Raw genomic sequence first — 25850 nt, 5'->3', positions numbered from 1 at the left:
TGTACGAAAGAAAAACCTATAGCTAACATCATACTTCATGGTAGATATTGAATGCTGTCCCCCTATGGTAACAGCTGGCAAGGATAGTTTTCATCACTTTTATTCAGTCTACTGGAGGTTCTAGCCATTGAAATAAGGCAAGAAGACAAAAACCTAAAAGGTCTAAAGATCTGAAAGGAAGAAGTAAAATGTTTTCTATTTGTAGATGACATCGTTGTTTACACAGAAAATCTTCAGTAATTTACAAAACAGCTATTAGAACTAGTAAATGGATTTAAGGATGTTTCAGGATACAAGGTTAACATACAAAAATCAATTGTGTTTTTGTATACTAGCAAAAGATAGTTAGAAAATGAAAATTTCAATTTAAAACTTTGAATGAAATTTTTAAATGAAATTTTAAAATTCCACTTATTTATTTTAACAAAAAATGTACAAGACCTACACTGAAAACTCTATACTCTACACTGAAAAACCATAAAACAATGTTGAGAGAAATTTTTAAAAACAGATATATACCATATTCATGAATTGGAAGACTCAATATTGTTAATATTGTTAAAATGTCAATTCTCCCCAAGTTGATCTAGCAATTCAATGCAGTCTCGACCAAAATTGTGCTGTTTTGTAGAAGCTCATTCTAAAATTTATATGAAAATGCAAGTGACCTAGAAGAGCCACAGCAGTCTAAAAAAAAAAAAATGACAAAGACTGTGCATTACCTGTTTTCAAGACATAATAAAACTACAGTAATCAAAAGAATGTAATGTTGGTAAAAGGATAGACATGTATCAGTGGAAGAGAAGAGAGAATCCAGAAACAGAATATGGTGGATTGATTTTTCAATAGAGTGTCAAAGCAATTTAATGAGGAAAGGAAAGTCTTTTCAAAACATGATACTGGGATAACTGGATATTCATAAGAGAAAAAAATTGAACATCGATTCTCACCTCTCACCATACACAACGACTAACTTGAAATCTATAATAAACCTAACTATAAAAGCTAAAACTATAAACTTGGGACTTCCCTGGTGGCACAGTGGTTAAGAATCCGCCTGCCAATGTAGGGGACACGGGTTCGAGCCCTGGTCTGGGAAGATGCCACATGCTGTGGAGCAACTAAGCCCGTGCGCCACAACTACTGAGCCTGCGCCCTAGAGCCCCCGAGCCACAACTACTGAGCCTGCGTGCCCAAACTACTGAAGCCTGCACGCCTAGAGCCCGTGCTCCACAACAAAGAGAAGCCACCACAATGAGAAGCCTACACACTGCAACGAAGAGTAGCCCCCGCTTGCTGCAACTAGAGGAAGCCCGAGTGCAGCAACAAAGACCCAACACAGCCAAAAATAAATTAATTAATAAATTTAAAAAAAAACTATAAACTTCTTAAAGAAAGCATAGGAGAAAATCTCTGCGGCTTTGGGGTAGGCAAGGATTGTTTAGATAAAAGTCATGAACTCTGAAAGAAAAATGTGATAATTAGACTTTATATTAAAAAAATCTGTTTACTCTCTAAAACGAGTCAAGTCCAGAATGGAAAACTACTGATACTCACAATACATATATCAAGCTTATATCCAGAATATATAAAGAACTCTTACGACTCGATGATACAGAACTCCTTTTTTTTTTTTTTTTTTTTTTTTTTTTTTGCGGTATGCGGGCCTCTCACTGTTGTGGCCTCTCCCGTTGCAGAGCACAGGCTCCGGACGCGCAGGCCCAGCGGCCATGCTCGCGGGCCCAGCTGCTCCGCGGCATGTGGGATCTTCCTGGACCGGGGCATGAACCCGTGTCCCCTGCATCGGCAGGCGGACTCTCAACCACTGCGCCACCAGGGAAGCCCTATACAGAACTCTTACAAACAATCCAGTTAAGGAATGATTAGTATGTTTGAACAGATATGTCATAAAGGAAGATATAACACATGATGAAAAAGCACATGAAAATGTATTCAACGTCATTAGTCATAAATGGAATGCAAATTAACACCACAGTGAGATGCTACTACACACTAACTAGAATGTGTGGGTAAAAAGCCTGTCAGAATCAAATATTGATGAGGATTTGGAACAGCTGGAACTCTAATACACTGCTGGTGGAAGTGTAAAATGGTGGAACCCACTTTGGAAAACTGATTGGCATTTACTTAACAGTTAAACGTGTATCTTCCATATGACCCAGCTATTGTACTATAAAGTGTTTACCCAAGAGAAGGGAAAATATATGTCAACAACAAGAATTGTTTTACATACACAAGTTTATAGCAGCTTTATTTGTTTTACCTAAAACCGGAACAATCCAAATGTCTAGCCACAGGTGAATGGAAAAATAAAATGTGGCCTGTCCGTACAACGGAATACTATTCAGCAATAAAAAGGAATGGAGTACTGATACATGTGATATTATATCATGGATGAATCTCAAAATCAGTATGTTAAGAGAAATAAATCAGACACAAAAGGATATATACAGTGTGTCAAATACAAACTAACATATAGTGACAAAAAGCAGACCCATGATGGCCTTTGTCAGACGCAGGTTGTAAAATTCAGATATAATGGGATTGATGGTTGGTTCTTGTCCTCTGCCCTTATTTTTGTCTTTTGTCAGATTGGAAGTCTGTTGATGAAGGGGGAGCATGTAGGGAAGGGCCCAGCCAGAACTCTAGAGGCAACTTGTCTTGTGAAAAGAGAGCTGGAGATGCGTAGGTCCCCAGTGTTTCTTCAGACCCAGTCTCCTTAGAACAGGTCGGTGGAGAAGGCACAAAGGAGAGGGTTCCTCGAATTGATTGTGCTGTCCTGGCTGACCATAGAACTCAGAATCATCATCAGTATTTAAGCTGAAGCAGACAGCTACCATCAGATGACTCCAAATCACACAGCCAGACCCCAGAATTCCTGGATGGCTCTCTGGGCAAGCTTGCTTATTTCGTTCATCTTGTTATTCCTGACCCTGTATTTTACCCCCTTTTGACATCATGAAAGGGTTAGGTTGTAGTTACGAGCATCTAGACTGATAAAACTGGACTTATACAGATATTAGGATCTTTAGATCCTTAGATCCTTAGACTTCTATTCCATATATGTCTGGCTGGGGCAGAATTTACATGTGAGGGAAGAGAAAGATATTCTTATAGATATATTAGTTTAGGCAATATGCAATCTACACCCACTTCCTGAAAAAAATTACCTATAATCCAGTTTGCTAAGAGGAACTAATGAAAAAGGGAAAATATTTGTATCATACATGTAAGTCCCCCATAATGCCTTATTTCCCCTCAACTTTTATAATATGGCAAGTGGGCAAAGAAAATGAGCATATACTTCATAAAGAAGAAGTACAAGTGGCTAATAAACATTTATTCAGTCTTATTGTTCAACCATGTTAGTTGTCAGAACAATACCTTCACTTAATGAGTATATTGAGCAACTACCATAAGTTGCCTAAGTAAATATGCAATTGCTATCGATGTTTCTTGTATTCATACTACCATGCTTTCCCAGCCAGACTGCGAGCTTCCAGACAGCAGGAGCCATATCCTTACGATGTTTCCTATTTTCTGTAACACTTAGCTCAGTGACTTGGTCTTAGTAAGTTCTTGATAAAAATGTGTTGGTTTGATTTATTTTCTTCTATCGCTTATTGTGCAGGACAGAACTTACAAAAAGTGTGGTGCTCCCTGAATTAATAGAACTTTCTAGGGATGAAGGCAGCAGTGTGCGGCTTGCAGCTTTTGAAACTTTGGTTAATCTGCTCGACATATTTGATACAGGTAAATCTTCATGTGGACACATCTTTGCTTCTGAAAGCATTGTTTTTCCGTGTTTTGTATCACTAGTAAGGAGTAAAGGTAGCTGCAGGATGGAGTTTCTTATGTTAACTTTCATGATAAATGTTAGGCTTCCCTTCTTCTCTCTCGGTTATGGTCCTTTCTCTTTTGGTGCCTTCTCTGCTGCCACTTTTCCCCTCCTGGCACCTGGTGTTGTTGAATATTTCCTACCCTTCTCTTTCCTTTCATCAACATTTAACTGACTAGTATGTAGGGCTAAGAATTTGGGTTGGTGATTAGTTTTTAACTTGCTCAACTAATTGACCCTAAGACAGATCTTGACTAAAGCGATCTCTAAATCAGCTTCCTCTACTTAATATTTTAATGCTGGAAATTTCGTGGCCACAGGAGGAGAAATCTGGGATGGGATATTTGGGTGGGAACGGGTAAGGAGGTGTTTCTTAGTGTTGTGCAAATAAAATCACAGAGACAATTAAATTAGTTGCTCTACTGAGTGTGTGACTAGATTCTTAACCAATGTTAGACATTAGTTCAGTGCAAATTAACTATTTTGTCAGGGTGACATTTGGAAGGGCAAATGTCAAGTACTCAGATGCAAAACACTATTGTGTAATTGTAGGATTCCTTTGTTTTTGTTTTTAAATTTATTTATTTTACTTTTGGCTGCATTGGGTCTTCATTGCTGTGTATGGGCTTTCTCTAGTTGCAGAGAGCAGGGGGGCTACTCTTTGTTGCGGTGTGCGGGCTTCTCATTACGGTGGCTTCTCTTGTTGTGGAGCACGGGCTCAGTAGTTGTGGCGCACGGGCTTAGTAGTTGTGGCTCACGGGCTCTAGAGCACAGGCTCAGTAGTGTGGCGCATGGGCTTAGTTGCTCCGCAGCATGTGGGATCTTCCCGGACCAGGGCTCAAACTCGTGTCCCCTGCATTGGCAGGCAGATTCTTAATCACTGTGCCACCAGGGAAGCCCCTGTAGGATTACTTTGGATTAATAATATTTTAACTGAACTAGGAGACCCTCTTAAAGATTATTGCAATGTGGACAATTATGATGTATGGATGTTACAGAATAATAGTTTAGGCCATTGGATGAACCAGAGGAGTAGCAACAGCAGTATCTGATAAGTGAACAAATGAATCTCTTTGTCCTAATAATGGGGCACCCTTAGGCATCCAAACTAGAAACATGGGCATCATCTCTGATCTGGGGCTTTTCCTGTCCCTCACTCGGTTATCACAGATCTGTCCTAACCTGTGTTCATGGCTTTATTTCTTCCCGTTCTTTCCCACTCCTCTGGCATCTGGTGCTCCAGCCGCATTTGCCGTTATCTTGGCATACCAAATTCTTTCAACCTCTAGCCTTTTCATGTTCTCCTTTTTCACTCTTCCCTCTATTTTTCTCCTAGCCAGCTGTTTCTTTTCAGTGCCCAGTTCAAAACAGTGTCTTCTCTGACATCTTCTAAATCCCTTTATACCAGGGGTTGGCAAACTATGGCTTCTAGGATAAATCCTGCTGCCACCAGTTTTTGTAAATAGAGCTTATCGGAACATAGCCACTCCCATTTGTTTATGTATTGTCTGTAGCTGTTTTGTGCCAAAGTGACAGAGTTGAATACTTGGGACAGATAAACTACAAAGCCTAGAATATTTGCAAAAATAGTTTGCAGACTCCTGCCTTATACTAACTATTAAAATAGTGATCACATTGTCTTATGGTATTTTTTGTGTTTGACTTCTTTGCTGGTCTGAGTTTCTCAAGTTCAGAGAACTTTTTATTCATCTTTCTACTTCTGTTAATGCTTGTTGTCTGAGAAATTCAATAAATGTCGAATGAATGTTATTTAGTAAAAACAGTGGGTATGGTACTGAAATGTGTTGATAATAATAACAGTAATAATAATAATACCAATAAACCTGTTACAGGGTTTTACTTAGTATTGTCAGACCCTTAATAAAGTAGTGATTTATTTCTGAAAGTTTAAGAGAACTGTGGGAAATTCAGGGAGCATTTGGAATCAAAACTTAAATATTGTTGGTATCAGAAACTTATGACCTAAGCAGGCATACTCAAAGAATGAATTCACTTTTTAAAAAAGAGTTGTATAGGAAGGAAAAGCGAAGAAATTCATTATACAGAATGTAATATAAGCTAACTTACTTTCAATCAAAAATGAAATGACAAAATGCAGCATGGTGTGAGATGTATGCAGAAGAGAATTCCTGCTACTCATCTATTTATACTAGTAGTATTAGCATTCTTGTAGTTATTCAGACTCAAAAACCTCAATCATCTTAGCTTTTTAATTTGTAGTCACTCTATAGTTTATTCCCTATGGCCTGTGGTGTCAAGTCCAAACCTCTTAGCCTGGCATAAAAGTTTTTGATGTTTCCCACTCATCTCTCACCTATTCTTTAAGTCATCCCTCCATCATCATTGTTTTCAGATATTTTCTGTTACTCTGAGACTAACATAGTAATTTTTCTTTCTGGAATTTGTGTACATGCATTAATTTCTACATGTGCAGTGTGGGCAACTGGATCTAAACTATGTTTTATTCTTGTTTTTCAGATGACAGAAGTCAAACTATACTTCCCTTAGTGAAATCGTTTTGTGAAAAATCTTTCAAAGCAGATGAATCAATTCTTATTTCCTTATCTTTCCATTTAGGAAAACTATGCCATGGACTGTATGGTATGCTATGTCCTAAGAATGTCAAGATTATAGATAATTTTTCCCTTTTCTTTTAGCCACAAAACTTTAGCTCTTCAGTTGTAAAGCCTACCCTTTAAGTGTGTAAAATCTTAAGAGATCTTAGAATTTTGATAGCATAATTTAGAACACAGTTAGAAATGACTTTTTCACCCGTAGAACCTATATGAAAGAACAATCGCAGGGGCTTCCCTGGTGACGCAGTGGTTAGGAATCTGCCTACTAACGCAGGCGACACAGGTTCGAGCCCTGGTCTGGGAAGATCTCACATGCCACGGAGCAACTAAGCCCATGCACAACTACTGAATCTGTGCTCTAGAGCCCGCGAGCCACAGCTGCTGAGCCCGTGTGCCACAACTACTGAAGCCCACACACCTAGAGTCCCTGCTTCGCAACAAGAGAAGACACTGCAATGAGAAGCCTGTGCACCACAGTGAAGAGTAGCCCCTGCTCACCGCTGCTAGAGAAAGCCCACGCACAGCAATAAAGACCCAATGCAGCCAAAAATAAATAAATAAATAAAATAAACTATTAAAAAAAAAACAAAAAACAATGGCAGAGTGAAGTAGGCATAGCCTTTTAAATTTCTGAATATTTTATCTTTATGTATTAGTTGGTATATGATAATAGAAGCTCAGGTATATTAACTATTGTGCATAGTAAGTATACTCTTACTAACTTTTTGTAGAATAATTAATATATCACATGAGCAGTTCAGCTTAGAATGCAGAATAATACCTGTAACTCTTGGCATTCTGAACATATTACTCAGTTCTTAGCTTACTAAAATAATGTAAGCATTAATTAAATTATAACAATCTAGCATAGAAAACATTTTTATGCAGATTGTGGACTTTTAATAGACTGTTGAAAAAAATTATTGCAATATATGTTGAGTTACTAGCTTCCTAAGACGGTATGTGAATGTGGAACCAGTGCATTCCATTGACCAAAATTATTTTGAGTTTACTTCACCGTCTTTCAGATTCCTTTGTTTTTTTTTTTTTTTTGGCTGGGCCTTACCGCTTCTGGGATCTTAGTTTCCTGACCAGGGATTGAACCTGGGCCCACAGCAGTGCAAGTGCCAAGTCTTAACCACTGGACTGCCAGGGAATTCTCTCAGATTCCATTTTTAAGCTCCTTCTCTGCAGACATATGTGCATGTCTTTTCTGTAGGCAACTTTAGCATGTTTACCATAAGTAAATAGCAATAATGGCTGCCATATTATTATTGTAGTGACTCATTAGTGGTATATACAATGGTACATGCTGCAGAAATTAATGCAGATGTAATTCCTGTGTTGCATAGTTTTATACTATCGAAATTAAAATGAAAATATTATTAAAATTAACATAAGGTGAAGAACCATTAGATTTCTTCACAATAGTTATTCTTTTTTCATTGTTGCTTTTATTTATGATTTCCAACCATTTATTTAAATATTTGGTTCCAGTTATTTTTGCTGCACTTTGCTTTTCCCTTTTTAATTATTGTTTTCAATTAAAATGTTGAGCAAAGGTTTTGCATTTGTTTTAGGAATATTTACTCCAGATCAACACTTGAGATTTTTGGAGTTTTATAAGAAACTTTGTACATTGGGTTTGCAACAGGAAAATGGACACAATGAAAACCAGATTCCACCCCAAATCTTAGAGCAGGAGAAGAAATATATTTCAGTACGGAAGAACTGTGCTTATAACTTTCCGGTAATAAATTATACATTTGTATTGGCTAAACGTTTTAATTTTAACTTAAAAACGTGAATAGATTGCATTGAAAAATAATGCCATATTTGACACTTGCTACATCACATTATGTCTGGTGTATGTTGGTTAATTTATATTTATCTCTGTGTAAGTATATATATTAGAATTATATGCATGCATTTGGATCTTCCAAATATGGCTTATAACTAAATTATGATTCAGAGGACATGATTCAGTTTAAGTGACATGATTATAATAAGAGGTGTTGATGCATGTTTTTCTCTCCTTCCCACTCATCTTCTCCCTCCCACCTCCACCAGGCCATGACTGTTTTTGTTGATCCTAAAAATTTCCACATGGATCTCTATTCTACATTCTTCCGCCTTTGTCATGACCCTGAAGTACCAGTCAGATACACTATTGCTATTTGCTTTCATGAAGTAAGTCTGAAACAGTGCTACCACTTTACGTTTGTTGTTAATTCTACCTACATGTAGTATATGATTCTTTGATATTTTGTACACATCTGTTTACAGATTTATTAAAAGATACAGGCTCCATATCGCTCTCATATTCTAGTCCTAAATATTGAAAAATTCCCGTAATTCTCTTTAGAACGTTACACAGAATTCATTTACATAAATACGTTATATTCGTTTAACAGGTATTAATCCATTCGTTCAGTATATCTCTAGTAAATCCTTACTTTAAGCCAGACATTGTGGTATGGATGTGGCTGTTACAGATCTGGAAGTAAAATCAGTTTTTATAAGCTTTATAATGTTTATATTTAGCTTTACACCTAAACTTAAGAACTCGAGTACACATGGAAAATTGAGAGATAGATTATTTAAATTTATGGTTTTTACTGCAAATGGATCATGTTTCGTGAGCACAGCTTTTAGATTCAGCTGTTACAACAACTCTCCATATTGTAAGAGCAAAAGTGAATTTAAACTTTATGATGAATATAATTAACTTCTTAACCCTTGAGATTGAAATTTAGGGCATGTTTCTCGAGTGATTGCAGTAAGTACATGTTGCTATAACTGCAGTAAACATGTATAACCTATAACTTGCCAACTTTAGGACTGTCACATAAAAATATCTGTGTGGGTTAATAAAATATTCCCTTCTTTTATGAGAGGTATAATAAATATTCTTATTCTCAGTGAGAATATTTCATCCCCTTCCTTGCACTGTGTTCAGAGCATTGTCAGATTAGCTGAAAGTGCAAAGGATATCCATAGCAGCATTAGAAACGTTACTTAAGACTCTTGGCTATTGAATGATGGGCTTTGCTTCTTTTGAATAACATTTTTTTTCTGGTGTGAATGAAATGAATGTTCATTCTGCAAAGTCCAGAAAATATTCCCTTTAAATGGTGTAATTAATTAAAATAATTCAGTGTTGAACAATTAAGTCATCTTTGTAAATATGCATATAGGAATATGCTTTTGGAGGAGGAGAGAGGGCAGAGGGCACTGGCTGGCTGAGTGAACTACTTGTCTCTAATATGTATTAAGTGGGTATTTAGGCATGGTTACCATGCACGCTTGTATTTTTCTAGATTGGTGGTCTCCAGAGATGATTGCATGAGATTAGAGTCTGAGAAAGCAATATTTATGCAATACGAGAGTTTCTATTTATGTTTATTTTTATCTCATACCTTTAATATTTCATTTTATTTATGTCCACTATAAGTGGACATAATGTGTTAGCACCATAGAAAAAAAAATTGAAATATGTACACAAAAATATTTCACCAGTAGAAGTGAGTTTGGAAATCATTGATTTAGCTATTTGCTGGGTGGCTAATTTCTGTATTCTGACAATCATACCATGTAGGTAGGTTAAGATGATACTTCATAAATGAATGGTTAGTCTAGGTTTGTCCTTTTAAATAATGAAATTCCACTGGTGGATTTAAATTTCCTTAACAGTATTATTGTTGGATTCTGATAATTACTTTAGTATGTTCTGAGTTTATTCTTGTTTTTCAGAAAAATAATATTTTGAAAGTACTTTCAAAAAGTCAAAAACAACCCTGTAGAGCAAAGACTTTTAAAACACCTTCTTTGTCTAGGAACCCCTTTTTCAAGTAAAACCTTACTCAGAAACCCAGTATGTGGAAAAAATAACCCAAAAACTTAAAGGTGAAGTAGAAACTGGTGAATCTACCATTGCAGATTTTTACTGTTGCTTGTCTACAGGGAAAAAAAAAAAAACAGTTCACAAAGGAGTTGGTTTAGTCTAGATTCTCCCAACTCCCAACTCCTCTCTTGCAGATTGAAGTCTTTGATGGGAAAAGTCTTCGAAGTTTTGCTTGCTTAGGAGTTTTCTCTATCCCTATGTGGCTACTGGCCTTCAGTAGAATTTGTCCCCTCTGGGAGCTCTGAACCGAGATGAATGCTCCCATGGCTGGTTTCCCTTGAAAGACCCTGTTGGCTGCTCTGAGACTTTAAAATGTGAACTACAGGCATCCATGGGCTCATTAGTGCTTGTGAGAGGGAAGTTATGACTGATAAATCCATTCTTCTACACTCCCGACCCTCATATGTTCACACACTCCAGCGTGTTAGGAAGCAGACTGAAAAGCTTACGTATGCAAGTAATTTTTCTAGAAATCTAATTTTATAGTTGTGTTGTAAACAAGTCTCATTTTAGAAGAAAATCTAACAGGGATTACTCTTTTAAAAATTGTTTTTATAACCTTTATATGTCTAGTAGTCTCAAATCTGAGAGACTTTATTGCTCCATTCTAGGTTTCTAAACTTCTGAATTCTGGAGTGTATTTAATACATAAAGAACTAATAACATTATTACAAGATGAATCATTGGAGGTAATACCTTCTTACTTTGCTTTTTACTTCTTTTATATTAAGTTTGAATATGTCAATGCCTTTTTTCTTTTATTTTCCTGCTTCTTGGGAATTGCATGAATTCTAATAGCTGACTAGCCCCAGAAGCTTCAAGTCGATATGCCACTGTATCATAGACTAGAAATTGGGAATATCTTTTTAAAATAGTAGGTTTTAAAATATACATGTATATTTGTTTGTTATGGAAAATTTTGGAAAGGTCAAAAAGTAGACAGACAAAAGAATACTTTTAGTTCTGATCACTGTTTCTCTTGTCTTATATTTTTTCATTTTCTATTTTTTCTATATAAAGTTTTTAAAATTTTACATACTTGTGATCATATGTTATATCACATTTTATATCTTTTTGTTTCTCCTAGCATTGTTTGGGGAGTATACTTGTGGAGGCTTTGGAATACTTTATTTTGATGCTTTATCTACTATATCCTATTCACCCAAATGACTGCTAGCTTGCCAAGTCTCAACTCCTCAACATTAGACATCACTGAAGGTGTCGTCTGACTTAAACTGCTTTTCAAAAGTTGGGAGGCAGTTTTGAGCATGTTGTCAGGCTGTCTCAGATCTAGACGATTTGAATATTATCAAGAGGCAGACATACTAATCTCTTTTCAAAGGTAGTTTGATCAAGGTAGCTAATTTTGTTTCTAAGACTTTGCAGCAAGAAGATGACAGAGCAAGAAAATAGAAACCCCCAAAATGCTGTTTGGTAACTCATACTATTTCTGTGTAGAAATTGGCATGTTGATTAATCTAAGAATAGAAAAACAGCCATCACAAGAAGAGTAATCAATATCTTTGTTAAAAGGTACTAGATGCTCTCATAGATCATCTTCCAGAAATCCTGGAACTTATGTCTACTGGTGGAGAAAGCAGTGTTCAAGAAAATAAGGTAAATCCCATGTATCAAAAAAGTTTCTGGACATTATATGGCCTACCTTACTCTGCAGAGTTGTGAGGAATCAACAGAAGTGTATGAAAAACATTTAAAATAGTGCTTGCCACATAGTAGGTGCTCAGTAAATGTCTGCTAGAGTTTGAACAGCTTGAATTTCCTCTACCATTCCCTTTTTTTTTTAAACATCTTTATTGGAGTATAATTGCTTTACAATAGTGTGTTAGTTTCTGCTATTTAACAAAGTGAATCAGCTATACATATACATATATCCCCATATCCCCTCCCTCTTGCGTCTCCCTCCCACCCTCCCTATCCCACCCCTCTAGGTGGTCACAAAGCACGGAGCTGATCTCCCCGTGAGATGCAGCTCTTCCTACTAGCTATCTATTTTACATTTGTCCTCTACCATTCTTACATTACCACAGTCCTTATTTATTGTCCTTGGAGTTTACATTCATATTTTCAGTTCTTATTAGCATTTATTATTACTGCAAAGAATAGCAACTGTTGAGGACAGAAAGGTAGGAATTTAGAAGGTCAAAGTCTGCTGACAGTGAAATAGAATACATTTTACTTTAGAAGGGTTGTGAATCCCAGTCTCTTTCAAAATTTTGTTTCCAGTAATCATAAATTTTATATATAGATTTTTTTTTAAGTATTTGATTTTAATAAATATTTACTTCCCTGTGACAACTAAGATGCCTCCTAATTTCCGAAAAGGTTAAGAGTTCCCCCTCCCCGGTGTATTGTAAGACTGAATAATTTGGCTGAGTGCTGAAACTGATTTCTTTAATTATCTTTGATTCTCTTGATGTGTTTTCTTCTTTAGTTATCATCTCTCCCTGACTTGATTCCAGCTCTCACAGCTGCTGAGCAGCGAGCTGCAGCCTCTTTAAAGTGGAGAACTCACGAGAAGCTGCTCCAGAAATACGCCTGTCTGCCGCACGTCATATCAAGTGATCAGATTTATTACCGTTTCTTGCAAAGAATGTTCACAATCGTGATGACAAATGTGAGCCCAATACCTGTTATCTGACTTTCTCTTGAACTTGCTTCTGTTTTGGAATTAACCAAATTATCCACATTCTTGAAATAGAACGACACACTCAGTTCATGCCCTTCTGCCTGGAGGGGTGTTACCTTTGCTTCCCCACCGGTTCTCCTTTTCATCAGCTTCTGCCTAGCTGGAGAGAGGGATGCACAGGGAGAGTGTAAACACATGCACTGCAAGCTTGATACCGTTCTTCTCAAGGGAGAGGTTGGCAGGAGCCAGTGATCTCAACTGCAAAGTGCCTTTTGCTCTCATGTATACCTTTCATGTCTCATGGCCTCAGCTGTGCCCTGTTGCCTTAAGGGTATCCGTTAAGCCCCTTAATACTAGTTTGGGTTCTTTTTCTTTTATAGTACCTGAACAGTGACTTGTTACAAATAAAATGTATACAAAAAACACGGATGCCCTACTATGGATAACCTCAAAATTAGAGTCAAAGTAGGGGGAGAAAAAAGACTTGTATTCAAATTTCCCCATAGAGTAAGTTGTCTACCTTTTTCCTTAAAATTTCCAGAGAGGATTGTTTAACCCTCAGTTCACTATACATTGAATATGACATCCTACTACCATTTTTTGAAGTATAAAAAAGTTCTGCATAATGTATATGTTTTAGAAACTATTAAAAAAGTACTTTGAATTCTTATTGTTCTCAAAAAAAGTGAGATAACAAAATCTAGTAGCCATCTCAAAAACCCCAAATCAGGTTTAGCTTCAAAGAGGAAAAAAATGACATTATTGGTGTCATTTACAACTTAACTAAAAAAAAAAAGGAAAAAGGCATATATCTTATGACCTAACACCTCTACATGAAGTTTGTTTCATGTATCAAAGCAAAGTCTAGGGGTTGAAGGTTATTTTATAGATGTAATAATCTTAAAAATTGATATTGACAAAAATAAGTTCCTTCTCAGAGGATAATGTGTGAATGCACCACATAGAAAATTTCACATGAAATCAAGCAGAATTTATTAATTGCTGTATTCAGCAGTTAATTATTCGAGTCTGCTGTGTCAGGCACTGTTCTAAGAGCTGGGGATATAGGGTGAATAAGACAGACAGAATCCTGCTCTAAAGGACCTTGCATTCTTACATGGTGGTCATGTGGGAAGTGATAAATAGTAAAATAAAATAAATATATTAACAGGTGATCTTGATCTTAATTGTCTCAACCTGATTACTTAGTAAGTGTCTTTGTGTTTAGAAAGCTAAGAATACATAATTATTCCATATTTGTACTTTCCCTTATCAGGAAAGAGAAATGATTTATAACATAGTGTGAACAAAATACTTTCAAGCCTGAGGGATCTGCTTTATGTTTTCTTTTACAAGGAGGTAATTCCACACTTAAAAAGAAATACGTGATTCACTATAGCACATTTTCCATGATCAAAAAAGACACTTATATTCTGTTTCAATATTCCCTGGAGAAAAGATTATATTTTTAGTTCCGTATCTAATGGTCGTAATATTCATTCATTTAACAAAATTTATTGAGCACTTACTATGTGCTGAGTACTATACTATATGCTAGGAGCACAGTAGTGAATGAAAAGACAAAGGACCTGTTCTCATAGAACTTTAAATTCTATTAGAGACAGAAAATAAACACATATAATACATACATCATACACCAGGGATGAAAAGTACAAGGAGGAATTAAAAACCAGGGTAGAGGGGAAGAAAGTGATGGAGGGTCGTAGGATGGTATTGTGAATATAGTGGTCAGGAAAAAGCCCTTTCTGATTGAATATGCTTTGTGCAGAGGCTTGGACCAAGTAAGGGAGTGACCATGTGGAGGTCTGAAGGACAGGTGGTCCCCGCAAAGGGAAGAGTGGACGCAAAGGTGTGATACGGCGTGTGCTTGGTTGTGTGAGGAGCAGCAAGGAAGCCCGTGTGGCGGTCGTTAGCGAGAGATGAGGCTGGAGAGGTCGCTGGGCCCACAACACGCAGGTGCTTGAAGGCCATGAGGTAGAGCGTAGACTGTATTCTGTGATACAGGGGAAGGCTTTGGAAGGTTTTGAGTAGAGGAATGACAGAAACTAACATTTTTTCCTGCTTTAGTTATGAAAAAAATTTAAAACGCAGAAAGGCAGAGAAAATACTATAATGAACCCTCACACACCCATCACCTAGGTTTAACAGTTGTCAACATTCTGACGTATTTTCTATTTCATCGTGCTGAAAAATTTTAATTATAGATATCATTGTATTTTTATTTCTAAACATTTCAGTATTCATCTCTAAAAAAGGACATTGCCCTATATAACTATGATACAATTATTACATTTGACAAAATGAACAATTATCTTTAATATCATTTAAAGTTCATATTAAAATTTACCAATTGTGCCCCAAATATGTGTGACAGTTGTTTTATTCCATATAGGATCCAAGTAAGATCTATACATTGCCTTAGGTGGTTACATCTCTTAGTTCTCTTTTAATGCAGGACAGATTCCCTCTTCGCCCTTCCCCACTTTTTCATGACATTGAATTGAGGAAGAGACTTAGTTGTTCTGTAGAATGTCTTCATGGATTAACTTGTTTATCTCTTCTCCATATTTCTTCTAAACTGGAGGTTTGATAAGGGCTTGCCGAGTCTTAGGTTAAACGTTTTTGGCAAGAATACTTCATAAATGCTGCTGTGTATTTTATGTTGCATTGTGTCTGGACGGCTGTCCCTCCGTAAGTGAGCTAGGAGTGGTTGTGCAGATGGGGACAGCTCTGTTAGCCTACTGCAAAATTGTGTTTTCTCTCTTGTGATCTGCGTCACAATCTGAAGCTGACACTTCAACACTCGGAATACCCAGTTTCCCACCAAGCTTTTACCCATTAGTTTTAGCATCCAGTGATGATCCTTGCCTGATCAGTTATTTCATTATAACTTGCAGAAAAATGATTTTTTAAATTCTGTCTTTTCTTCTACATTGTTGATGGCATTCTTCTCAGGAGAAATGCCTTTTTTTTACATCTACTTGGGTAATTTATTTACCCTAAAATATATTTCCTAATGTAAAGAGAGGGTAAATTCTTATTTCTTTCCCTCTAATTATCAATTTTCGGAGTTAGGAAAACTCTGAAGTGGTGCAGTAGCCACTTCCAATGATGATGAATGAATTTTGTTTTTGTCTCTTTCTTTTAGACTCATCATTTTATATTAAATAATGTTTTAATCAATTACAGGCATTATTCGCATGCTTAAGTGGTCACGACTTCTTTAAACTGGCTTTTACTTGTTTTGATATAATTACTTTTATCTTTCATTTCTGGCCCAAAAGACATTACCTTATACTGTGACGTATAAAATACACGTATTTTAAACTATTTTTATTTCAAATGACTAGTGTTTATGCATTTGAAATTCTATTAGTATACAAAAAATGAAAGAAAAGAGTAACATCCTTTTATTTAGTTCATTTATCTAAAATTCATTTTCCGTAATTCCACTGATATTTCTGTTTATGTACATTTCTTAAATTTTCTGTTCTAACTCATAGTGAATATTCTTTTTTTATATTCGATTAAAAGCACCACATGAAATGGTTCTCAATAGAATGGAAATAACTTGTATAAAATATGAGAGGAGGGGCTTCCCTGGTGGTGCAGTGGTTGAGAATCTGCCTGCTAATGCAGGGGACATGGGTTCGAGCCCTGGTCTGGGAGGATCCCACATGCCGCGGAGCAACTAGGCCCGTGAGCCACAACTACTGAGCCTGCGCGTCTGGAGCCTGTGCTCCGCAACAAGAGGCCGCGATAGTGAGAGGCCCACGCACCGCGATGAAGAGTGGCCCCCACTTGCCACAACTAGAGAAAGCCCTCACACAGAAAGGAAGACCCAACACAGCAAAAATAAATAAATAAATAAATAAACTCCTACCCCCCAACATCTTTAAAAAAAAAAAAAAAGATTGATTTAAAAGTAAGATTTAAAAAAAAAATATGAGAGGAGGTAGCAGGCAGTACTCTCTGAGCAATGTATAGTTTTTCCTACTTGAATTTCAAGGATCCTAGTATAATAGTCTGAATCGTCAAGAATTGATTGTTATAATATTTATATGTAAGTCAAGATGGTGAACATGAATCTATACTGGATACAGTATATCTGATTGAGAGATTTTTCTCTAATACATCATTTGAACCCAAATCCAGTAAAGATGAATGGTTGAATTCATTTAGAATTAAGGTTCTGCCCGGTGGTGTGACAGAAATTCAAAGGACAAAGGAGTTTAAAACACTGGTAAGAGTAATTGGTATGTTGTCCCTTGGGTTCTAAGCTTTATCTGTGTCATGGACCGGGGACCTCCAAGAATGGCATTGAGGTGGAAGAGGCCGAACTAAGCCAGAGGGATCTGACATATACCTGGTCATGGGATCTCTGAGTTTATATTTTAGAAGTTGCACATCTTTGGTGAGATACCTGACACAGGGTATGTTCTAACAAATGTTTGTTGAATAAATGAGTGACAAGGTCCAGAGGTGGTTGAGATTAATTTGCGGAGAATATCACTTAAGATGAAGTGGCAAGGAAATGAGAGTCAAATATAAATCAAATCTGGATGATTTGGAAATGACTGCCAAATTGAATTAACTTTGTAGTGTGATAGTAGATGAGTTGATTTGCCTGAGCGATGGTAACATTAAATTATGAAGACACTTCCACAGTGACTTGAGAGGTAGGCAATACTGCTTTTACTTTTAGTCAATAACTTAAAATAGATTTATGGGGCCAAATTATTCAGAGTATATACTATTAGACTGGTTTAATTTGTCTTCCTTATTTCTTTAAGAATGTCTTACCTGTCCAAAAGGCCGCTTCGCGAACTCTATGCATTTTTCTACGTTACAATCGTAAACAAGAACAGAGACACGAGGTCATTCAAAAATTAATTGAACGTAAGTAATCATTGTCTCTCATTTTGAAAAATAGAAAGTAAACAAACTGGTTGGCCTTAGTTAGAGCTGACTTATATTATGTATCATTTTGCCATGAATAATTAGGCCAGTGTTGGTATATATTTGCATTCGAGTTTTGTAGGCTAATTTTTTTGGCTTGTTTTAGAAATCTTTGACAGGATCAGATTTGTGATGAATGAGAGTAGTGACTACTCTAGGCTGCCTTTTGTGAATTTCTACACTTGAGAAATTAAAATATGTATACTTATTGTTGAAAGCCCAGTTTCTATCCTGATCAATACAATTTGGAACTAAGATATATAAGTAGGCTACCCTTGAATCTAATAATTTGTTTTATGTTCCTATTTTAAATATCACAGAATGTGAGTTTTGTTCCCTTGAATAGACTTGATAGTACACATGAATGTGAATCTGGTAAGCCGAGGTGGTTTATAATGTCTTAAAAAATTGTCAATTAACAAATGCAAATTTATTTTAATTTGCTATGGGCTAAAACAAAGACAAAAACTTTTTGTTAAAATGTTAATTCTAGAAGTAGTGGTGCGCACCTATATATACTTAGTGAATTTGTTAATTATTGTGTACTTGCTTTGACTGTAGTGTCTTAATGCTTTTATTAAACTCTGTTATCCAGCACAGGCAGGTAATGGAATTTTTCTGGTTATTGGAGTTTACCATTTTAAGTATGGATCACCACTTTTCAAAACAATTCGAGTACATAAAATTCCATTTAAGAAAAAATAATGCTCAATATACTTTAATCTTCCTTTTTTTTTAACTGCATTTTAATTCAGTTTTCATTTTTTTAGTGGTAGGACCTGACCTTTAGAATGTTTTATTTTGAATGGAGATTCTATTTGGTTTTAAATATTAAGAATTTTGCTTTTGAACATTTCTGTAATAAGGGAGAGAAAATTATCCTTTCAACATTGACCTGAATGATTTTCAGTGATATCGTGTTTACATATGATTTTACTTCAAAGCATTTTTAAGGAAACGAGAAGAAGAAAACAGTTAATTTCATTGGTTAAAGATTTTGAAGTTATACAGACCTGCATTTGAATTCTAGGTCTGTACTTTCCAGCTCTGTGGCTTTAACCTCTCTGAATCTCAGTATCCTTACCTTTTAGGAGGAATAAATTTATTCTCATCCCATTGGATTGACTTTCAGGATTTAATGAGATAATATGTATAAAGTACTTAGTACATGGTGGGTAATCAGAAAATAGTAGATATGTTCATTCAATATTTAATAAATGCTCATGGAACTGAATGCAATGTTTAATACGTTTTTTCTGTTTTTTCAGGTGCTATTAATTTGGGGGTATATAATACGATTTTTTCCCCCTTATCTCTTGTTTTTGCTAAACAAATTGTGGATATAAAAAAGATTGTCATGGACTTAGTGATTTTTTTCACATGAAATTTTATGTAGGAAAAATTAAACTTACAATTTTTTGTTGTTGTTTCTAGAACTGGGCCAAGGAAAAAGTTATTGGAATAGACTCCGGTTTTTGGATACCTGTGAATTTATTATAGAGATCTTTTCCAAATCATTTTTCTGTAAATATTTCTTTCTACCTGCTATTGAACTGACACATGATCCAGTAGCAAATGTGAGGTATGGTACCAATCCAAGAAAATACTTGAAAAAATTGTATGTTTTATGTATCTACTGTGATGAATATATGCCAAAGCATTTTCTTAGTCAATTAAAAATAATCAAGTGAAGAATTTATACTCGGTTTGAAATTCTTGGTAGACTTAACTGAGCCTCAGTAGGACCTGGAAGCGTGATCTTTTAACACTGTCTCAGGTCTTTAGTTTATTGGGCTGATAGCAGTAGTCACAGCCAGACTGGCAGGCTTCTCCAGCCACTTGGATACACACATTGGCATCAAGAGAAGATTGAGTAGATGTGATTAATTTATCTATATCTTCTAAGACTAAAGGAAAAAAATAGTTGAAAGTTGGCTTGGAGAAGATCTGCCCATTTTTACAGGCCCATTTATTCAGAGAAGTAAGGCTGTTTCCAAGGCTTTTAACTGTCTCACATTTTCAAAATCCAGTAAATGGTAATTGGAGTTGATTAAATAACTGTGAAGTTAAATGAAACGGGCCTGAAAATGGCTTGCTTGGAAACTGAAAAAAAGAATAAATGTATTTTGCCTTTTTTTCCTCCCCAAACAAGCATATTAATTTTTTTTTAATTGTGGTAAAACATACATAACATAAAATTTACTATTTGAACTATTTTGTACAATTCAGTGGCATTAAGCACACATGCATACTGTTTGAGTTATTTGTATATTGCATAATGAGTTGAAGAGAATTTTAAACCCTCAGCCATTAGATTTCGTATTTGTGCTCTATGCCTCTGTTCTGAATTTGAGGAACTCATCTGTAGGAGACACAGAGTCAGTTGGCCAAGACTTCCTGAACGGAACTCCAGAGCTCCCTGCTGAGCTTCCACATGCCAGCCGTGCTTCATGCTAGTTTCAAGCTGTGTGACATATTTGTATGTTTTATAAAAAAATGATGTGCATTGTAGACAACATGCAACCATTTAATACTTTTTAACAGGAAGACTTGGCCAGGCAATAAGCATAGACTGATAGCATGGCTGTTGAGAGAAAATATACCAAGAAGAATTGTCAGAAGATGTTGAAAAGTTCAGCCTAAGAATGCTGTGAGCATTATTTAAGGGGGACACATCTAGACATTGGTTTTGTTTTGTATTTTTAGGGTGAGAAAATACAGAAAGTACCACTGCATTGGCTTTAGTATTTTGTGCATCTTAACCTGTGCTCTACAAACTAGAGCTGACGTTTCCTTGACTTGAGATTTAAAGCAAATTTAAAGTGATTTAAAGTAAATTGAAAGACCCCGTTGATAATTCTTTAGAATTTACCTCTTGGTGAATAACTAAGGGATCCAACCACATTGTTAACGTTTTGCAAATTGAAGTTGTGATTCTAGAAAAATAGCTTCCAATGTGTTGAATCGTCATTTATCAAGCAGTTCCCAAAAATTATTTGAAAGGAAGTGAAATCATCTCTACTCGAGTCAGTGTGACTGACAGCATAGCATTGACTCTAAGGGAAAGCAACCTGTTAATTCGAAAACCAGATGAAGATGAATATTGCTCTATGAATTTTGGTGGTTTTTCTGAGTAAGAGATGATCGTATAGCAGTTTGTCTTGGTTCTCACTCTCCTGCTTGGGCAGCTGCCAGCCTAAAAAATGGGTCCAGCAACACCATATACTAACTGGCTTTTGGATACGAAAGGCTTTGCTCAACACTTTTAGAAATGTGCAGGTAGAATGAAAGCCATGACAGGTGAGCGTGGCCGGATCGAGCAGGGTAGGGGGAGAGTTTTTGGAGCCATACTCCCTGAGCTGATTTCCAGCTCTCCACCAGCTATGTGTCTGGGCAACTTACAAAACCTCTCTGTGCATCAATTTCCGTGGTACGTAATTCATGGGGTGTTCTGAAGAATAAAAACTTGAGGTAGTGTACAGAAAGAATTTAGTTTACCTGAAAAGTATGATCCCTAATCTCTAAATCTTTATAATCTCCTGGGCCCAGGATTCTCATAGAGATAAATCACTGCTAAGGCTTCTGTAGCTTCTGTTGAATGTATGTTTTCTAGGTCTGCCTTGGGTTATAAAGAATGAAGTGTGCGTGGACTGTTGATCGTTTTTCCTTAAGTGAATGTTTAAAAAATTCATTGAGTCTAGACAATACCAAGGCTAGAAAAAGACTGTTGGTATTCAAAGGAGCCTTCTCTTCAGCGGCCAGAAATGAAAACAATTCTCTCTGGGGTAATTGGGACCCCTTAAATTAGAGAAAGCGTTACCATGCCTAGCAGTATCCGTGGTGAGAGCTGAATAAGTTTGGGACTATTATTGCTATGTACAGAGATGAAAATTCTAGAGGAGGAACTTCTTTTGACTTTTTAGTTGAATAAAAAGCAGATTTTGTTGTATAAGAATCCTCAACTGAAGGCTCAGCTGAGAAGGTATCCTGGGAACTCCAGGAATGGGACTTAGTTGTCTCAAGGTTTGGCATAGAAATAAAAAAATAGTATCTGGAGAGCTCTTAGATGAATGAATGAATGAATGAATGAATGAAGACAGCAGCCCCAAGTTAGACAACCAGCCCTGGCAAAGCAGTAGAATTTTAGCTTAGCAAAGCAGAACATTTCTTGCACCGCCTTTTCCTAGGAAGTTTTTTTGTTTGTTTGGTTGGTTGGTTGGGTTTTTTTTATACTTTCCCGGATTTCCTTTCACCTGTCTGGAATTCTTCAGTTTGCTTGTTGCTTCTTTATCAGCCTGTGGTGGTGCTGTAGATGCTCTCCTTTTATCTCTTCTTCTCAAACTGCACTTACTTGCCTGGGTGATTCTCCAGTCTCATGGCTTGTGTATCATCTGTGTGCTGAAGATTCCTGACTGCAAATCTCCAGCATGGACATCCACCCTGGTCAGAAGACTCATTGAGCCAACTGCCCACTAGGATTTCCGTCGACTATCTAACAGGCTCCTCAGACTTCATCTGTCCAGTTAATCCCCATCTTCCTCACCTGCACTTGCTCCTTCTGCAGTCTTCTCCGTCTCAGTAAATAACCATTTCGTCTTGCCACTTGCTCAGGTCAGAGCCGCGACTTCCTTTCTGTCACTCCACTTCCAAGCCCTCAGCACATCCTGCCGCTTGTAAAATATATTCAGAATCAAACCACTTCCCACCACCTCACTGCTGCCACTCTGGTTCAAGCCACCATCATCTCTTGCCTGAATTACTGAAAGAGCCCCCTGCCACCCCGTGTCCCTTTTGTCCTTGACCACCTACAGTCTAATCTCAATACGGTAGCCAGATGATACTTTCCAAACGTTAAGTCACATCATTTCAGTCGGCTTTGCAAAACCCTCCGTGGCTTCTCATTGCTCTCAAAATGAAAGCCAGTCCCCAAACCGTGAGCTGCAAGGCCCCGGATGAACTGGCCTCCTATTTCACTCTGAGGCCTCCAGCTGATTTCGTTTTTGCTCTGTTCTAGACGTGCTAGCCAGTTTGCCAGTTCTGGCCAATTTGTTAATTTGGGGCAACTTCTAAGGCAGGCTCCCCCCTCTTCTCTAGATAGTCACAAGGCTTAGTCCCTAATTTACTTTCATTCTTTGCTTAAATGTCATCTTTTCAGTGAAATCTTGACTAAAAGCCTCCCTGACCACCTGGTTTGAACTTGTAATCCCCCTCCTTGTACTCCTTTGTCGTCTTTCCCTGCTTTATTTTTCTCTGCAGCATTTACCACTGTTTGACAGACATTTTACGTATTTGTTTATCCTCTCTCCCTACCCGTGTACTAGAACGTAAGCTCTGTGACAGCAGAGAATTTTGTTGGTTTTCTCCACTGCGTTATCTCAGCATCCAGAATGATGAACGCTTGACTCATCATAGACCCTCCATAGACATTTGTTGCATAAGAAATTCTCAGGCTAGCTAAAGCTTGAGTTTTCTTTCAATTTCATGTGACTGTCATTCTTAGTTATTAAATTCACTCACAAGTTAATACTGTCAATTTATTGCAGAATGAAACTTTGCTACTTGTTGCCCAAAGTGAAATCTACCCTGAAGATCCCTGCAGATAAACATCTACTTCAACAGTTAGAAATGTGTGTGAGAAAACTCCTCTGTCAAGAAAAAGATAAAGATGTTCTGGCCACTGTGAAAAGAGTAAGCGTCCCTCTTGCCACGACATTTGCCTTTCTTGCAGTGTTCACCACAGCCTCACTATCTTAGCTTGATGGGATAGCAATATGTTAAAATATTTCTATCACTGCTAGAGGAGTAAGAATTAGTAACTGATTTGGTTGATGTATGCTCCAATTGGATATGAAAGTCCTTCTAGAGGGCACTGAGACATTAATCTTTTATTACTGGTGATATAAGCTCTATGAGAGAGCTTACATTTTAGGTACTCAGTAAATACTGTTCAGCTAATAATGAATGAGTACTTCATTCACCAGACTCTTTATAAGTGATTAGAATTGGGAAAACTTTGTTGGTATAATAGGGAAAGTCACCTTTGATAGAAACTTAGCCCTGAAAGGGCTGGAGGGGCCTTCAGTGATCTGTTGGACTTTGCAGAAGCTCGAGACCTAGAAATGTTCAAGTGTTTGCTTAAGATCTTCTTGGTAAGTGGCAGAGCCAGGGCTGAATACAGATCCCTAGCGCTTTTCAATTATGTAACATTGTGTCTTGCGGGTTTTTGTTTGTTCGTTTTAGCGTGTGATCTTATATGGATTGTTCGGCAATATTGGGACTCTAACACAGTAAACATTTGGGTTAGTGAAGTCAAACCTTAAAATACTTCATAGTCTTCAAAACCTTTTGGTTGAGTGTATAATATTTTTATAAGGTTATGTCACATGAAAATCATTACTTTTATGGTGATGAATTGGGAGATTCGGACTGACATGTATATACACTGATGTGTATAAAATGGATGACTAGTAAGAACCTGCTGTATAAAAAAATAAATAAAATAAAATTCAAGAAAAAAATCATTACTTTTATGAATCTGAATGTGAAGTTCAGGACACATAGTTTTTGAGCATGTATTTGTAGTGAGAGAAGTTAATTTATTAATGTGTTAAGTAACTTGGTGTCGATGGTGAGGAAAACAGAAAGAGTCCTTTGATTTTTTTTTTTTTCCCCAGAGATCATTGCCAGATGTTGCATAAGGAACTTTTTTTTTTTTTTTTTTTTTTTTTGCGGTATGCGGGCCTCTCACTGTTGTGGCCTCTCCAGTTACGGAGCACAAGCTCCGGACGCGCAGGCCCAGCGGCCATGGCCCACGGACCCAGCCCCTCTGCCGCACGCGGGATCCTCCCGGACTGGGGCACGAACCCGCGCCCCTGCATCGGCAGGCGGACTCCCAACCACTGCGCCACCAGGGAAGCCCCAGGAACTTTTTAATAAAGTGATTTGATAACTTAGTATTAATTAGTATAATTTTATTTTACTGAAATGTAAATTCTTCTTTCATTAACTGAAATAATCAGAAATACCCAGAGTCTGGACATGCATCTAAATCTAAAAACATAGATACACATAACATTTGTTTCTGTCTTTACCGTTTAATTACAGAAGTGTAAGCAATGGAATTAACTTTCAAAATAGTAAACGTGAGACAGTTACTTTTTTGAGAGAATTTATTAACTGAAGAGGTAACTCAAGCTAACCCTATAAATAGGGGCAAAAATGATATAATTAAATTGATAGATTATTAACTTTCAATGGATTATTCTGTAGTACAGCCCTTATTTTAAGAACGTGTCACGTGAGGAAGTCAGTCTGTCCCATGAAAATTCTATAGTATAATGTTTATCAAACTGATGTATTGGTATGGGAACCTCTCAGGAAGCTAGCTATTCAAAGCTTTGGGATAAAAATGAAATAGTCAGTTTCTTAAGATGAAAAGTAATTTCATTTAAAAGGGCTATTTCATGCCATAAATTATAACATTTTCATAAATTTCAGCATAAAAATAAAACTTCAAATAAATATTATGTTTGCAATGGATAGCTTTGGGCATATGAATAAATGTACTTTATCCTGGCCATCAGAGTTACTCCTGTAAAAAAGTACTGTCCTCTATCAGAGACAGAACCCTGGATTAGATGGGCCATTCATTGTTTGACTGAAATAATTTATTTCAGACCAATGTATTTGAAAAGACAAATTCTAAATTAAGAGAATGCTTTCAGAGTAAAGTTTTTTCTATTGGTCAAAATGTCATAATAATCAAAAGTTTCTGTGGCAAGGAACTAAGGATATTAAGCCCAATGATACCTAGCTTTGTATATATTTAGCTAAAAGTTTTTTTAAAAAATTCAAAAATTATAT

The 25850-nt window shown here is 36.6% G+C and overlaps 1 protein-coding gene and 1 non-coding gene across 2 annotated transcripts in view; one reads left to right on the top strand and one right to left on the bottom strand.

Moving 5' to 3' along the window:
• The window catches only part of PPP4R4 (protein phosphatase 4 regulatory subunit 4), a 120116-nt gene that overhangs the window by 72962 nt on the left and 21304 nt on the right, over positions 1-25850 (top strand). Inside the window, exons 8-17 of the mRNA XM_060003329.1 lie at positions 3653-3774; positions 6359-6481; positions 8037-8206; positions 8527-8646; positions 10972-11049; positions 11894-11977; positions 12813-12995; positions 17822-17927; positions 19422-19569; positions 23531-23675. Coding sequence (XP_059859312.1) covers positions 3653-3774; positions 6359-6481; positions 8037-8206; positions 8527-8646; positions 10972-11049; positions 11894-11977; positions 12813-12995; positions 17822-17927; positions 19422-19569; positions 23531-23675 — 1279 coding nt within the window. The remainder of the gene's footprint in view (positions 1-3652; positions 3775-6358; positions 6482-8036; positions 8207-8526; positions 8647-10971; positions 11050-11893; positions 11978-12812; positions 12996-17821; positions 17928-19421; positions 19570-23530; positions 23676-25850) is intronic.
• On the bottom strand, positions 7540-7612 carry TRNAA-UGC (transfer RNA alanine (anticodon UGC)). Its single transcript has one exon. It is a non-coding gene; the product is annotated as a tRNA-Ala (tRNA).

The sequence above is a fragment of the Delphinus delphis genome, chromosome 2, assembly GCF_949987515.2.
Source record: "Delphinus delphis chromosome 2, mDelDel1.2, whole genome shotgun sequence".
Taxonomy (NCBI): Eukaryota; Metazoa; Chordata; class Mammalia; order Artiodactyla; family Delphinidae; genus Delphinus; species Delphinus delphis.
The sequence above is the reverse complement of the archived record's forward strand: the minus strand, read 5'-3'. Positions and strand labels throughout refer to the sequence as shown.